General features: G+C 44.0%; 1 protein-coding gene across 2 annotated transcripts in view; it reads left to right on the plus strand.

Moving 5' to 3' along the window:
- Nucleotides 1-17,605, plus strand: part of POLA1 (DNA polymerase alpha 1, catalytic subunit) — a 186,394-nt gene that overhangs the window by 49,321 nt on the left and 119,468 nt on the right. For both annotated transcript variants that reach the window (XM_088668719.1, XM_035116609.3), the window contains exon 27: nt 12,601-12,633. In XM_088668719.1, coding sequence (XP_088524845.1) covers nt 12,601-12,633 — 33 coding nt within the window. The remainder of the gene's footprint in view (nt 1-12,600; nt 12,634-17,605) is intronic.

A 17,605-nucleotide genomic window follows, 5' to 3' on the forward strand; every position in this document is an offset into this window, starting at 1 on the left:
GGGGGAAATGTAGTGCACTTACAACATGAAGATGAGGCAGTGATTTTTAAGAAAAGTGTATTGGCTAAAATCAAAACAGATTTTTATGAATAAGCTGCAACAAGTTTTAGCTATTGCATCCCAATATTCATTCATTCATTCCCCTGAGGCTTCATGTAGCCTATTATGTGCTTATGGCCAGTGTGGTAGTTTGTGTTGCCCCTATGTTACGGTAACTATTTTTCAGTTCTGCAGAAAGCCATGGGCCTTTTGATGGTGGTTCATATTTTGCACACACATCCTATGACTGCACACCTGTGCAGCGTAAATGAATGCAACATTGCAGTCTTTGTGTTTATTTCAAGCATTTTGCCTGTCACCACAGTTCAAGAGGAAAATCTGCACATGGGGAACAGAAGTTTAGTATGCTAATAAATTCTTTGCTCGGGAATGACAGCAATGTTGATGGCTGCAGTGTAACAATGACATACCGTACTGGTCCTGGAATGTTGAAATGATCAAAGTAACCTTAGCATGTCTTTGTGCACATATTTCTATGTTATACACCAGTTGTTGGCATGAAAGTCATTTCTTCCATGCTATTGAATAAATGGCCTAGATCAAAGTTTACCACGGTGCTCTCTCATTTCCAGTTACTTTAAGATCAGTTGTGATAGAATGGCTAGAATGTTGGGACAGGATGTGAAAAGCCCAGATCACCACTTGGCTATGATGTTCACACAATAGATATGATGTTTGGCAAATCATTCTAAGTTTGAATAAAGAATGCATAAAATGTAAATAAATGTATAAAGTGTAAATAAAAGAATGAATAGAAATGAGAAACGTGAAAATGGAAAAATAAGGGCGCATGAAACAGCAGAACTCTGCAAATGCTCATTCTACTTGTTCAGTGGCCTTGTTCACATGTCATTGCAAGTCATGGTTAATGGCTCTCTTTCACTGCTCTCCCAGAAGGAAATGAGCCACAATCCTTCACTGAACATTCATTCTCAACCAGAGAGCATGGTTTCTTTTACTCCAAACAAACCATGATCTTAAGCCAAGGACTGGGGCTTGTTGTTCACACTAGTGGAGAAGTGAAGAGGGAGCAATCTAGTTATTCACAGAAGCTGTCAGCCATGACTTAGGATGAGAAGCAAGCCTGCCTAATAAAGTTACCATTAAAATGAAATGAATACTATAATTATAAAGTTCTAGGTAGTGGCCCCTGATTTCATGCAAGGAAAATGTACACAAGCATTATATATATATATATATATATATATATATATATATATATATATATATATATATATATTATTTGAGGCTTATTGATGTTGTTGCAGTTTCATGTATAGCTTGACAAAGAGGGATGTGACCCATTAGTCTTGTTAATGTGTTTTTGTAGGAGGCATCTGAGGAATTCTGCTATGAGTATCGTATTTCTTTGTAGCCACAATAAGCGTCCTCTGTTGAATAGTATCACTTTTCATGTCGGTCTTTAGAGCATGTGAAAGCTTCTTCAAAACTCATTTTAAAAGGATCTGCAAGTATTAAGTGAATTTTATGCAGAACTTTTGAGTGATAAAAAGCAGAGGTTTTCTTTATTTGAATTTTGAGCTAGGGTGTTAATCCTTCTCTGGTTATTTTCCCTTTTTATTTTTTATTGTGCTTTGTTGTGATGAGTGTTTCAGAGTTGGTAATAGTTGCTTGTAGCGAGAAGCAGAGTGAACAAGCTGAAATTCTAACAACTTGTTCCTTGAGTGAATGGTGTAAAAATGACACATCATGATAGTTTTAACTACAATTTGTATGAAACGAAGCAAACTTTCATTTATCTCTGTGTGTTTAGAGATATGAGTGCAGAGGATCTTCAGGTTAGAGCATGGGTAGGCAACCTAAGGCTTGTGGGCTGGATGCGGCCCAATTGCCTTCTCAATCCGGCCTGCAGATAGTCTGGGAATCAGCGTGTTTTTACATGAGTAGAATGTGTGCTTTTATTTAAAATGCATCTCTGGGTTATTTGTGGAGCATAGGAATTCGTTCATTTCCCTCCCCAAAATATAGTCCAGCCCACCACATGGTCTGAGGGATGGTGGACCAGCCCATGGCTGAAAAAGGTTGCTGACCCCTGGATTAGAGTGATGGACCAAAGAGGCAGCATGATTTGAGTCTTCACCTACTGCTTGCAAATATCGAATTCAGTTTTAATCTGCAGGTCTAGCTGAAAAAACGAGGCTGGTCCAAGGCCAACTAGTAAGCTTCATGGCTAAATGGGGGTTTGAACTTGACTCTCTCCCAGATTGGTTCTGTCTCAGGCAATGGTGCCAGCTAGGGGATGGGGCTCTAGCTGAACTAGGGTCCTCGGCTGGGCACAGAGTCCAGGTCCAATGGATCACATTCCACTAGAACTGGTTCCAGATCCAGGAAGCATGCAATGGTCAAACAAAGATCAGGTTCCAGTGAGGCAAGTTCAGACAAAGCAGAAGTAGTCTGAAAGGCAAACCAAGTTATGCTGAATAGTTCCAAGTGGTATTTGGGAAGGCTAGATGCCACTTGGAACTATTCAGTGCTCCAACAATGAACAAACCCAGCCTGAGCCTTCCTTTCCCCACTCCTGATGAGGGAAGCCTCTACTCTTAAAGGGGCCACCCTGTTTTCGGAGCTGTGGAGTCCAGTGGTGCAGGGGAGGCCATGCTTCTATTATGGCCTCTCGGCTGGACTCCTTTGAGTCTAATGACAGTAATGCAACCTCTTGAGGCCAGAGAGCTGCTGGCATCACAGACTCCTGTGGTGCTATAGATTCTGAGAGGGCATACCTGCCAACGGCTGACTCATAGGCTACATTCTCCTCCAAGTCAGATATATTTTCTAACTTCATGAACTCTTTCCCTGAGGATGAGGAGACAGGGCGGCTTCCAATTCAAAATGTGCAGTTCAAAGTTGAAGAGCACAATATGTTAAGGATTGCCTCCTCCAGTATGGTCCTGCTTGCATCCTGCAGTCTGCAGGAGAGGGTCTTCTTTGTGCTTTATCACTAGATGAAATAGCTAATTATCAGGCTATGAGGATACATACAGCACCTTGTGAATTTAATTTTTGTTTTTTGATCACTTGTTTAGAATGGCACTAGAAACCTATAAAGGTACTACCAGTCAATCTAGTATTCAAGGCCATTTCAGATAAAATGAAAAGGGTATGTGTATTCTGGAAAATACACTTTAGCATTGTTGTGGCATTCAGCCCACCCTCTTGGGTTAAATAAGATTTTGTATTCACCTGCTGTCAGGGACTGGCAGGATGCTGACAACTGTGAATCGGGGGAAGCAGGGCTAGAGTCTGACTTGGCAAAGAGGGGCAGTGATTTATGGGGACCTGTGCCAGCCAGTCAGAGGCAGGGGAAACTTCAGAGCTGGAGGGTGGAGCACAGGATGGATTAGGGGAAGGTGCAGGTTTGGCAAGTGAAGGGCCTCCCCACCCTCTCCTGCACCACTATTTCCCAGAACCAGAAGGAGATTGAGAGCAAAGAGCAGAGGCAGCTTCCATGCAAGCATAGTTTCTGCATGCATCCCATCGGGGGGGGGGGGGGAGGTGCATACCTGGTGGAGGATGAGTGGCCTCTTGTTGCTTCAACTGCTCCATAGAGCTCAGAACTGAGCGTAGCTGCCTAGATGCTAGACTGTTGTGTGTGGGCATTCGGAAATGTAGAAATAGTTGTAAGTGTCACCTTGACAATGAAGAGTTAACTCTCTGCCGTGTGCATTTGGCTGGGGAGTGCCATTCACACCTGCATATGATGCATGGATTGCAGAAAAAGAAAATTCACTTGTATTGGATGCGAGTAAAAAGAACAGTTCTCAGCGTGAACATGCATTGAATGGATTCAGTTGCACAAATTGTTGCCACAGTCATTTCCCCTTCTTAAAAATTCAAAGGAAGATGCTTGAACAACAGGCAGACCATTGTAGAACTGTAAATCGTACACTTGAATATGCAGAATAGGTGGCTTCTGGGTTGTGCTAATTTACGTTGTGTGCTGAAAACTTTTTTTCCCCCCTTCAGGTTCACCCCTTCACTAATTTTCTATCTCTCCTGAAACAAGGATCAAATGTGAATGCTGAAGTTTTCCACTTAAATTATTCACTCTTCTTTTCCAATGGAGCTTTGGGTTGAGTCTTCTCCAGTAGCATAATCTCATGTGAAGCGGGTGTTGTCCTAAAATATGTTTTGTTTTATGATGTTTTAATTGTTTCATCATTTGTGTGTGTGCTTGTCACCCTGGGCTTCTTTGGAAGGCAGGGTGAGATATAAATCTTCTTCTTCTTCTTCTTCTTCTTCTTCATAGTGTGTCAAATGACACAGATTAATAAGCGTGCACAGGATTGTATGAAGGAGGAGAGCCGGACCACGTAAGTTCACCTTGTACTGGCCCCTTTCAATGCTGTCTTTACACTGGGGCATGTCTGGAGTGGGAGAGCCTGTCAACTTGCACAAGCTGTCCTCATGAGCTAGAACTCTGATCAGTCATGGGGTACAGCACTTCCCTGACTATATCACCCAGAATGCCTCACTTTGAGACAAGAACCCCTTGGCCTTTCCTAGAGTGAGCCAGGAGGCCACGCAGTGGCTGCTGGAGAGCATTGTGAGGTGTAAGAATTGGGGAGGGGGGTGACAGTTTTATTTGCTTCCCTGGACCCTGAGACAGTTGCATTCTCAATCCTTCCCCCGCTATGTAGCTTCTATCGCTTGAGTTCAAGTGACTGGCATTAAACAGACTCTGGTGTCATGGTCCGTACACTTCCTTCTGCGCTTAACATCTATCTGTCCAATAGCCTGCCAGCTTATTCAAGAGGAATCTTACCCTCGTATGGGTTCTATTGGTACTGTTTTAATTTAACGGTGTAATGCCTTTGATCAGGTACCTGTCTGTGTAAACAAAACAAAGAACAGAAATTACGAACATTTTGAGGACTTTTTTGTGCTTGTTCTTTGCTTGCTACAAGACTGAAATTGGACTTTGATGTGAGCATATCTTCTCTGGGTAATTTCATTTATTGGTGCCTTGAACTGAGGTGACTGTATGGCTACACACACACCATACATGGTAGCCTAGTTCACAAGCCAATGTGTCCTTGAACCTGCCTTTTTGTTTGTCAAATCAAGAATGAGAAGCCTTTAAACAGCTTAAGTGTCAGCACTTTCTGCAGCTGACAGGAAACTGATCTGCTGCTTGGCCCTTTGCAGTGGGTGCTTATATACTAATGGCACGTAGCTCAGACCAGAAATTCCCTTTTGCATAGGTCTCTCTACAGCTGAGATGGTGGTGACTAGGGACAGTGGTGGTGTCTGCCATTTTGCAACAAGTTAGGATTGTCTGTGGAAAAAGCGATCATGTGCTGCTTGAGTGGCTACTTTTGTCTGGGTGTGAAACTGCCCTCCCCCCCCAAAAAAAAATTCCTCTGTCACGGTCAAAGCCTGCTTGAGAGGAAAAGATTGCACTGCTCTTCAGCTGTCAAAACACTGACTTGCTTCAGGGTTAAAGGTTAATGAAAACTGTAACTTGAGCTGCCTGATGTAGGAAATCTAATTAGTAAGGGCAATTAATTCAATCACTTGGGATTTTTAGGATTCCCTCCCTCCATTCAGGATTTTAATAATATGTTTCAGATATACATTTAGTCCTTTTCTTGAGTTAAATAACTTCCCTGTTTCAGATTAACTGACAGCACTTAAAGCTATGAGTTTTTGAAGTGGAGGAATGCATGAAGTATAAATTTGATGGGTGTGGCAATTGGGCTATTTGTAGCTTTGCTTTCTTCCTTTTGGGGTGATGTGTATTAAGGTACCTGGTGCAGATAAGAAGATAGTGCGCTGCCCTCATTGTTAAAGCATAATACAATTATTAAGCACCCACCACCTGTTAGTATCATTCTTTCTAAAGGTCATTGTGTGGTGCCTTGCTGTCTGACTTTAACAGCCCTATATCAGGTTTGTTGGCTACTGTATTGTGTGGACAAATGTTTGAGAAAAGAATGTGACACCAATAGGCAGAAGAAGTTGGGAGGAGAAGAAACTCACTAATTTATCACTTTATGATTTCTGCTGTGAATTTATTAAGTAACTCAGACTTGGTAAAGATGTTTAGTAAAGTTCTAACAGTAAACTACAGTACAGTACTACCACCCTGCAATCTATGTTGCTGCTTTTCTGATGTGTTTCAAGTTCAAATAGTCATTTTGCAATTTGTGTGTAATCAATCACCCATTTGTGTTTTTTTACAAGTGTCCCAAATGTCTAGTTCACTAATCCACTAAGAGAAACATAATCAGACGCAGAGCTCATTTTATATTAAACTCGTGGTCAAAACTGAGGGGGGAAACCCCTATTGAACCCATAGTCAAAATTACCAAGTATCATTAACAGAAAATTAAAGGCTGATGAGAGAGAGGAAAACTATTTAGCCATTAACCTAGTGGTTTGTATTTATAAACCCCATTGCTATAAGATCTTTTACATTTCCATTGAAGCCCACTATGGGCTTGTTCTTGCTAATGAAAAAAATCATTCTTTCTTAATTGTTACTGAAAAGATACTTAACCAGTTGATGCAGAGTTTGACCACATCTTAATTAGCTGTGCAAATCAGTCAGGTGATGAGTTGAGTTTCAATTTTGTACATGCTATATCTGCTCTAGTGAGGGGGGGGGGATGTTATTTGAGCTAAGTATGGATTTTGTTGTTGTTGTTGGTGGTGGTGGTGGTGGAGGTGGTGGTGGTGGTATCATCCGCCAAGAATGCACCACCAGTTTTAAAGGTTGCTAATTATTTTCCAAGCTCAGTTTTAAATGCTGGTTCTTAACCTTTTTGAAGTCCTAAATGGCCTTTTATGATGCTACTTCAAGTGAGTGTCTCTTTCCACCTCATCTGGTGAAGGCTTCACTAGATGGGGGCAGTTTGCCATTTCATCATCATCATTTCTACAGCCTTAAGTGGAGACAGACTATCATCTTGGGATCAGAGTCAAATGCTTCATGTTGCTACCTTTTATATTTATGTGTTGGTACGTGTGAGGCATCTCTCCCATAGATGCGCTTTTAGACCAAGTAGGGATATATTTCTTCCTTCAGGCCTATGGACATGGCTGACTTTTAAGAGTTGGCGTCTTCTGCTGCTGAATTGCTGTTTTATTATGCTTTCATGGTTTTTATGTGGCACTGCTGTGTTATATTTTAATGAATTGTTTGTGTATTGCCTGGGAACCTTCAATGTGTTATAAATGCAATAAATAATAATTTTATCCACTCTTTTCTGATAATAGTGGGATAAAATACTACCAATTGCCTGTACATAGAAATTATTCAATACCTATTAACTTGACTGCAGCTGTTTTTCTAACCTCCATATGTAGCATGGAGTATAACTTTTTAAATGTACTATTAGAAGTTACATGGTCAATATTTCACAGGAAAATGCTTCTAGTCTCCAGCTGTATAACTTGCTGCCTTTACGATAGGAATATCTGAAGTTAGATGTGGGCCCTTTTGACTGGATTTTCACTTTTGAGATTTCATTCCATGTAGTCTAACTTGGACAGTGAATGAATAGCACCACATCCTTTATCACATCATCACACCACAACATCCTTATTTACATTGTTCTGTTTAAAGAAGTACTTAATTTCAGTAGAAAGATTCAAAGAGTTTTCCATGACACATACCTTTCCATGATCTTACCTTTAAGTAATGTAAAATCCATAAAAGAGTTGAACAATTTTCTGAAATGAAAAACTTGTAATACTTGTTTTGAAATGTATTTGTTAGACCTCCAAATAAAAAAGAAAAAGAAATCTGTTTTGAATACGAGAAGTATAACCGTCCTGCCAAATTGTGGATAAGAACTGAGGGATTCATAAACATTATTAATGTTTTGGAAAGCGGCTTTTATGCTAAAGTATTTGGAATTCTGTACAAATGAGATAACAGTAGGTCTAAATGACAAATTAAGGATTTTTTAAAAATCCCCAGCATGTCTCTTGCAGTAATGGATTTATGGAGGAAGTATGTTTTAGTTGGATTTGTAATTAAGGTTTTTCCATTAAAGGAAATAAAATCTATTCCTGTAGAGCAGTATCTTTCTGTTCAGAGTAGGTGGATTGAAGGAGTAGGAAAACTGAAAAAATTTAATCCGATTTCCCTATGACAAGCCAGTATTCAGAATGGCTTCCTGTAGTGTAAAGTTCAAAGATTAAACATTGTTTGTTTTGCTAATCTTCAGTATATTCTGACTTTTAGCAATTAAGAAGTGAATAAATTATTCCACTTCTCAGGGTAATGTACAATACATATAAAGGAACCAAGTGAGTGAGGGTTTTTTACCTGAATAAATGAATCTGGTGCAAGATAAATATTGAAATGTATGCATATTTCACATGGAGTCCTAAATTACTGGTTATTAGTGGTGACCTAAGCAAGATCAGAGACTAACAGCTTCCTACTATAGTTACTTTTTCAATAGCTTCTAAAGAGTTCATCCTTAGCCATAACTCCTGGAGTAAGTTGATAAATGCTATCAAAATTAATTTTGGTTACAGTAGTGCGTTTTCTAATTTAATTCAGGGACTCAGATTTTCAAAGCAACAATTGGATTCCACCCTACATGTATTTCATTTTAAAATGCTATGAGCCTTCTCCAACAGCTCAACATTTTCTTACAGCTTTATATATTTTGGGTAAGCCTGGCTTTGATTGTTGGTCACAAGGTACTGCAATTATCATTATCTGTTAGAGACTGGGACATTCTCCATCCTTTGGGCTTCTCTCTTCCATGCATTAAGGAGGCAGAGACTCCTTACCTTCCTGCCAGGGAAGCAGGGTTTTGCTTGTGCTATTTTGTGCTCTTCCTCTCACTCTGTCTCTCTCCTCTACTTTCCCTTCCATACCTGCATAGGCTAGCTCAGATACAGAAACCTTTTCTGGTTTCACTTGGTACCCTTAAGGGAGAAAGGGGGAGTCTTCAGGGGAAGAGGCAGTACAACCAGAGACTTCCTTGAACAAGCTCTTCCCTATAGAGCAGGCATCCCCAAACTTCGGCCCTCCAGTTGTTTTGGACTACAATTCCCATCACCCCTGACCACTGGTCCTGTTAGCTAGGGATCATGGGAGTTGTAGGACAAAACATCTGGAGGGCCGCAGTTTGAGGATGCCTGCTATAGAGCTTTTTCTCACAGCCCTTGGATAAAGTATCCACCTCACAGTTTCCCTCCCATTCTCAGAAAGGAGCAATGACCGCATCTTCTCTGTCAAAGGGGTCAGAACGGACCATTCTGGCCATGCCAGTGCCAACTCATTGTACAATCAAGTTCTCTTCCCTACAAAAGACCACCACGAATTCAATACATTTCTGGTGCACATACCTGCGATGAACCTATTTTTCATGACAATAATACCTGCTGGAGGTGAAGGCTTAAGGGTGCTTGTGATAAGCATGTGGAAGCAGTCCCCCCCCCCAAGGCTTCAGGGCCTCTTTACCAGCACTAAGGATTTCTGTCACATAAATGTGTTTTTTTTGCTAGAACCACCTACTTCTGGACCAGCCAAAGATGGGCTAAATACTCTCAACAACATTGTTGCTGGATATTGTACAAAACTGTGGAATATCTTACTCTGACACTGGGAGGCTGACCCAAGATTCAGTATTGGTTTCAGGGCAGGTCTTTTCCTGGGTTAAGATATTTGGCAAAGCCTTAGAGTAAGAGCGGCCCCCCATTTGTTGACCCCCCCCCACCAACTTATGCATTTGGTGGTTTTATATTCTGATTTTATCCTGTGAATGATGATGATGATACAACTGTCATCAACCCCAGCCAACATTGCCAATAGTCAGATGATGGCTGCTGTAATCCAATAACATCAGGAGAGCTACAGATTTGCCGTCCCTGCCAAGTGACAGTGTTAGTCAAGGCCAAAACCAGCATTTTGGCCAGAAGATGTGCAGCTGCTGGTTAAAAATTGGCCCCTAGTACATGATTTGATGGTGAGCAATATTTTTCCATGGATGTTGTGACTAGCTCTGCTGTAGGAACCAATACCATTCTCCTGCCTTCTTGAGGATCTTTGTCACCAGATAAAAGGGAGGAATGGCATAGAGTAGAATGGCATAGAGTGGCTTATGGGAGACTTAAATAGGTACCTAACAAAGCCATCACCAAGTTAAAGTTCTAAGTAGCATTGTTGTTGCTGGTTAGCTGTGAATGATTCATGACCGTACCTATACTTTATGCATGGGGATCACTGGGGTCCTACCTTTTTGCTTGATTGCAAATAGTGACAGAAAGGGGCAGGATGAATTGGTTTGAAGTTTTAGGTTTGACTCGTGGAGCTCTAAAACAAGTTGATTTGTGCTACATGGGGGAGCACCTTCTTCCTACCAGCTGATGAGTTTGTGCTGCAACTTGTAGAAAACTATTTGGTGGCAACAAGAGGGGGAACATTCTTGATAGTGGCACCTACTGTTTGGAATTGCCTTCCCATCTGAATTAAGGCAGACGCACCATTGATGACAATTTGGTATCTGCTAAAACTTACTTATCCTCTCAGGCCTTTGCTGGATGTTAATACCAATTGACCGTGATAACATCATACCTAGAGTACCAGAGGAAGGGTAGAGCACTTCATCCATTCTCCATCAGCCTGCACACTCGCCTGTATAGAATTCTTGATTGCTTATGGCTACCAGACTAGTGCTTAAATACAAGTATGAGCTAACGTGCTTTTATCCACATTATTTAATATTAACCTAGTACTTTTAAAAGAAACTTAGTATTTATTACAGTTCAAAAATAAATTTTTAAAAATTGATTTTGTTGATTTTTATTTAATATAGATTATTACCCATGCTGTATAAGGAACAGGAGAAAGAATTAGGAACTAAAAACTTACAATGAAACTTGAGTCCGGAATTCAGGCACATTCAGGAATGTGTTGTCATTTTTAGACGAAGGGCCATGGTAAAATCTAATAACTACAATTTATGATGTAGCGGCTACAATGTGTCTTTTAAACTGCATGGATTACAGAAGAATGAGCCATGATGGAGCAAAAAGCAGCTTGTTCTGTAAATTATGTTGCAGCGAGGAACAGGTGAATTCAAGTGAAATACAAAATAGTTCATCATAGAAAACAATAAGGAGCAATTTTTTGATTCTCTCGCTTTCTTTTGCCCAATCTCATCATAAAACTCCCATTTCATTCCACATTTCTAAAAACTGCTAATGATTGATATGATCGTAGTGCTGTCATTCTTAACAAAAAGTCACTTTTGTTCTAGGTATTTTAATAGATTCCCATTAAACATGTATTGCTGACTGAAATATTGGCATGAAGGGCTCTCACTGGGCTGAGCCCGGGAATTAAGAAGTCAGGAAATCAGCTGCTGCATTGCAAAAGAGCCTTGTGTGACACAGGATCTCCTGATTGGGGGGATCATTACTGCTATTATGACTCTACTTGCGTAGGACTTTTGAATTTCATCTGAATGTCAGTAATAACCCTCTTAGCAAATTATCCTGAATAAAATCACAAAGGCATTTTATATAATAGGTGTTGAATTACTGGATAGATTTGCTAATTAAATACTCTTTGTTCTGCTGCAGTTGACATTACGGGGTAAGATCTTGAACAATTATTCTCAACAGCTGTACTTTGTTAAGGGAAAAATTAACCACAAAGTTTATTTTTTTACACTTGAAGTTGGCAGATTTTTGAAATGTGCTTGAAAAAAATTCCATCATCCAATTGGTAATGAGAAGATAAATATGCAGGTGTTTCTGTGAAATATGATAACTGCCAACTGATTTATTAATGAATTTAGCAATCCTTCATAACCTATTCCCTAACTGTTGGCACTTAAAAGTGATTTTCTATTGGAATAGGTAATATTAATATTACGCCTGTCACTAGATGAACCTTTACTTGTCTTGTGACCCTCTTGTAATTGCCTATATTTGCTACTGCCCTTGTGAACAATTGAAAATATTCCCCATAATGAATCATTAGTTTTGCTAACAGGACTAACTCTGTCAGAAATGTCTTCCCATTTACATTCAGGGGACTAGAAATAATATTATTAAAATACCCAAAAATAATATATCAAATTGCCTGGCCAGCTTTGGGGATAAAAATGTTGTTATTTCATTATAGTCAGTTAATAATTTTCTCCATGTACAGACATGTTTGTGTATATGCATAGTACATATAACAAACTACGGTAGTTGAGATCATGCTGTTTTTTTAGAAGTAGAAATTTTAGCCTAACCTTTACACAACACAAACATTCTGACTTCTAGATGGACAAGGTTGGGTAGTGCTGTACCCTCTTCGTCTCTAGAAAAGAAGAAAGTAAATATATATGTGCTACATTGTTTTAAGTGAGTTCTGTTTTCATGTTTTGCTTTTTGTAATGTTGTGAGCAGGACACAGTGTTGCATTACCATGGTCAAACATTGATTTGGTAGCTGTATCGCCTTATTTTGTAAACCCAGAGGTCTAAAGCTTACTTCCTGACTAGTACCGGTATATGGTAATATACTATTTTGTAATGTGTCTTCTTCTTCTTCTTCCAGATTTTGATGCATACTAAGGAGCTGGTACAGAAGGTAGTAACAAAGGTTTTTTATTATTATTATATAGCAACCCTTAAATAGAATATATAGTGACTTATTTTTTAAAAAAAATCTATGAAAATGGTAGCCCAAATAATCAAAGTCACTTCGAAGGATGTCTAGTTTACAAATGCAATCCTTCGTAGTGGATTATAGCTCCCCCTCCTTTTGTGGGAGGTGGGGAAAGCAGATGTGATCTAATCCCCGCTTGAAGCCTATGTATGAGTATTTTGGACAAATTAGTAACAGTGCTAATTAGAGTTCAGTCATAGGCCAGTAACTATGTGTTCTAATGTCCTTTTTTGAGGACTGATACCGGTACCCCCACTCCCTTCCTCTCTGTATTGTAGTGTAGGAATACAATATTTTCTATGGGTAGAATCAAAGGATCTGTGAGAAGAAAGAAAATAACTGCTTGTGGTGTTCTGTGAACACTTGCATGTGAGTTGGTGCAAACAGTACTGCAATAGTATTCTATTTGCAGAAGTTATGCAGGTAGAAAGCGCCTTTTGGTTCTACTTTTCACTTTTGTCATGCAGTGTGTTAGCATGATGTGAGGGACGAGGGATACAGGGAAGTCCCTCCCATCTTAAGTTCCAGCCCATCCCCAAGCGCGGGAGAGAGTAAGGAGAGCTCTGCCTCCAGCGGAGAGTCAGGAAGTGGTGTCCGAGGCTCAGGCAAGGTTGTGGAGCCCAGGCCGCAGGTGGGACAGGAAGTAGGACGCACAGGGGGGAGGCCAATTCCCCCAACTCCCGAATTGCGACGCAAACGTAGGGGGAAGAGGTTGGGTCTGCCAAAGCTGTGGTGCTGGAAGAAAACGCGCCAATCGCCATTCGGGAGTTCAGACACCTCACCTTAAGGATGCATTTTTACTGCTCTGAACACTGTAAATAATCAGCACTTAATAAAAACCTTAAAAGACCATGCTGGAGTCGTTACTCTAGAGTAGCCATACCAGGCCCTCTGACAGCAACTCCCGAATCTTTTTTTTGGCTACTTTGGAGTGCAGCGATGAGCGCTCAAGAGGCTGAGCATTGGAGGCTGGAGGCCGAAGCAGCGAAGCAGGAGCTGCAGAACCTCACAGCGCACGCACAGCAGCAATTGCATGCCGCTCAGGAGGAAGCGCGAGGGGCGCAGGAGGAGCTGAACAAGCTGGTGGACCAGGTGAGGACAAAAGAGGAGACTGAGAAACAGCTAAGGGTGATGGTTTTGGACCTACAGAAGAAGTTGGAAGAGGAGAAAGCCGCTAGAGGTGGGGGGGTGCCCCAGCCGCAGCTAGTCCAAGTGAGAAGGGGACAGAGCCTAGTCACCAAGTTTAGCGGCGACCCTAGGGAGTACCTAGGATTCGAGACAGAAATAAATTATGCGCTGGAATTGCATGCAGCAGAATTCCCAGATGACGCGCACAGAGTCTCCTTTATCATAGAGCATTTGACGGGGGCCGCCCGAGAATGGGTAAGACCGCTCATCGCGCAAAAAAATCCTTGCATGAAGAACGCAAAATTATTTCTAGAAGCTTTAAAAATAATGTACGCTAGTGACAGTGAAATGGAGGCCACTAAAGAGGAGCTTCATAACTTAACACAAGGAAAATCGACAGTTAGGGACTACTGGGCGAGATTCACCATGCTGGTGCACAAACTGGGGTGGGATCTGCAAAGTGAGCCAGTGAAATCAGCCTTCTACATGGGTTTGCACGCAGACGTTAAGGATGAGCTGGCAAGAGGTCCCAAACCGCGAACTATGGATGAGTTAAGCAAAGCGGCACTAGCGGTGGGGGTGAGACAGGAATCCAGATGGAATGACAAACAAGCGACGCGCGCAGCAAAACCTTGGTTCCCACGCTCCCAGGACAGACCACATCACCAAACCCCACCCCAGGGCCCGCCCCCACACCCGCCCAGGCCAAGCCCAGAGCCGGAACCGATGGAGATCGGAGGAGCGCGCGCGCGGGCTTTTCAAAACCCGGCGGCGCCAAGACGCAAGGAGGGAAGAGGCGGGAATTGCTTTCTCTGCAACTCCCCCAGGCATCGCGTCAGAGACTGCCCTCATCGCAGAGAGTGGCAAGGAAAGGCGGGAACGGTTGTACCTTCCCCAGCTGACGCAGCACCACAGCAGGGAAACGAGACAGCCTGGCTGCAGGAGACAAGGGGGAGCGGCCAGGCACAGTCAGCAGACAACAGCCCCCGCCCGCCCACCCGCACAGAGAGGAGCACAGCCAGCCCACCCCTCCCAGAGCAGGAGTGGTTCTAGAAGTCACGCTCACGCTCCCAAATGGCTATCCCCTGACAGTCCTCGCCTTAATTGACAGTGGTGCCTCAGCCAACTTCTTCTCGAGAAACTTTGCGGAAGAGCACCAGATCCAACTTCTGCAGCTGGATTTTCCCCTGCACGTGGCCACCATTGACGGCAGAGAGCTGCTGGGAGGGGCCATCACGCATCAAACCCCCCCCATGAGAATGACGGTGGGAAGGCACTCAGAGACACTGGCTTTCAACGTCACAACCATCTCAGACCCCCCCATCGTCTTGGGCATGAGCTGGCTGATGCGCCACGACCCCTCCATAAGTTGGCACCAGAGATGCATCACTTTTGGATCGGACTTTTGTCTGGAACATTGCATGCAGCACCAACCAGGGGAGGGGCCTCCGATAGCCACGGTGGCCACCATGCACGTCAAGGGGGGTGAGGCAATACCCAAGCCGTACTGGGACCTGCAGGAGGTCTTCAGCGAAGCGGAGTCCGACCACCTACCCCCACACAGGCCTTTTGACTGCCAGATCAACCTGGTGCCAGGGGCAACTATACCCCCAGCCAAGCTGTACGCCATGTCAGATCAGGAACTGGAGGATCTGCGCGCTTTCATCGACAAGAACCTCAAGCGGGGGTTCATCAGAGAAAGCAAGGCAGCAGGGGGCAGCCCGGTATTCTGGGTGGACAAGAAAGACACGCAACAGCGCCGTCTGGTGGTGGATTTTAGACGGCTGAATTCGGTGACAGAGCCAATGGCTTTCCCCATGCCCAGAGTGGATGATCTCCTGACAGCGGCACGCAGGGGCAAGATCTTCACCAAGCTCGACCTAAGAGGGGCGTACAACTTGATTAGGATCCGGGAGGGTGATGAATGGAAAACCACGATGTTCACGCCTCTGGGCTCTTTTGAATATCTGGTGATGCCCTTCGGGTTGCAAGGGGGCTCAGCATGCTTCCAGGCCTTCATGCACCACGTCCTGGGGTCCCTCCTCTTCAAGAACTGCTTGGTCTTTCTGGATGACATCCTTATCTACTCCAATGACCCAGTGCAGCATGTGAAGGATGTCAGGGAGGTGTTGCAGCGCCTGAAGGACAACCACCTGTATGTGAAGCTGGAGAAGTGCAAGTTTCACACCAAAGAAGTGGACTTCCTAGGCTACAAGCTGTCAGACAAGGGGCTGGCGATGGACAAGGACAAGGTGCAGGCCATCCTGGACTGGCACAGCCCCAGGGCGCGCAAAGATGCCCAACGCCTACTAGGCTTCGCGAACTTCTACAGGAAGTTCATCAAGAACTTCTCTCGCGTCACGGCTCCTATCACCGACTGCCTGAGAGGCAAGCAGAAGTTCCGGTGGACACCAGAGGCGCAAGCAGCGTTCGAAAGCCTCAAGAGGGTATTCGCTTCAGACCAGCACCTGTTCCACGTGGTGCAGGATGCGCCCCTACGCCTGGAGACAGATGCTTCGGACAAGGCTCTGGGAGCGATTCTGTTGCAACTGGACGCCAACAGAGAGTGGAGACCCTGTGCCTTCTTCTCCAGGAAGCTGACCCAGCCGGAACGCAACTACACAGTGTTTGACAGGGAACTTCTCGCGATCCACGCTGCGTTCCAGCATTGGCGACACTTCCTGGTGGGCGCCAAGCACCCCATCCAGGTGTGCACAGACCACAAGAACCTGGAGTTCTGGAGAACTGCCAGGGTGCTCAACCAGCGGCAGATACGGTGGGCAGAGTTCTTCTCGAACTTCAACTTCTCCATCCACTACATCCCGGGAGAGCAGAATGTCAGGGCGGATGCCCTCTCCCGCAAGCCAGAGTACATGGAGGAGGAGTTGCCACCGGCACCCAGGCATATTTTCCCCCCATCAGCATGGTCCTGCGGAGCAACAGTGGTGAGCGAGGCAGAACTCACAGCACTGACAGCAGCTGATGAATTTGCCACCCGCATCTTCAGAGAACTGAGAGGGGGGGGGAGCAGGCCAAAGACTTTGAGGAAAGGAGGGGTTTGCTTTTTTACAAGGGAGCCCTGTACCTGCCAACCAAACAGCTGAGAGGTAAGGCCCTCAAGCAGATGCACGACAACCCAACGGCGGGTCATTTTGGAAGGGACAAAACCACTCACCTAGTCATGAGACACTTCTGGTGGCCAGGGGTGCGGGAGGATGTTCGGGATTATGTAAGGGGATGTGACACCTGCCAGCGAGCAAAGGTGGTCAGAGCGCCACCAGCTGGTTTGCTGGAGCCCTTAGCCACACCGCACAGGCCGTGGGAAGTAGTGTCCATGGACTTCATCACAGACCTGCCGTCGTCCAGGGGCAAGACCGCAGTGTTGGTGGTGGTGGACCTCATGTCCAAAATGTGCCATTTTATACCGTGTGCCAGGGCGGTCTCGGCAGAAGAGACGGCCAAACTGTTTGTTGACCACGTATTCAGACTGCATGGATTGCCTTTAAGGGTTATTTCGGATTGTGGCCGCCAATTTGTTTCCAGGTTCTGGCGGCGGCTCATGAACCTCCTGCAGGTGGAGGTCAGCTTGTCGACGGCTAGGCACCCGCAAACCAATGGACAGGCGGAGCGGGTCAACGCCATTCTGCAGCAGTACCTGAGATGTTACGTCAGCCAGAGGCAAACGGACTGGGTGGATCGCCTGCCACTGGCAGAATTTGCCTACAACAATGCGGTGCACGTCTCCACAGGGGTGTCGCCCTTTAAG

Source organism: Zootoca vivipara, chromosome 4, assembly GCF_965207765.1.
Source record: "Zootoca vivipara chromosome 4, rZooViv2.hap1.1, whole genome shotgun sequence".
Classification (NCBI taxonomy): domain Eukaryota; kingdom Metazoa; phylum Chordata; class Lepidosauria; order Squamata; family Lacertidae; genus Zootoca; species Zootoca vivipara.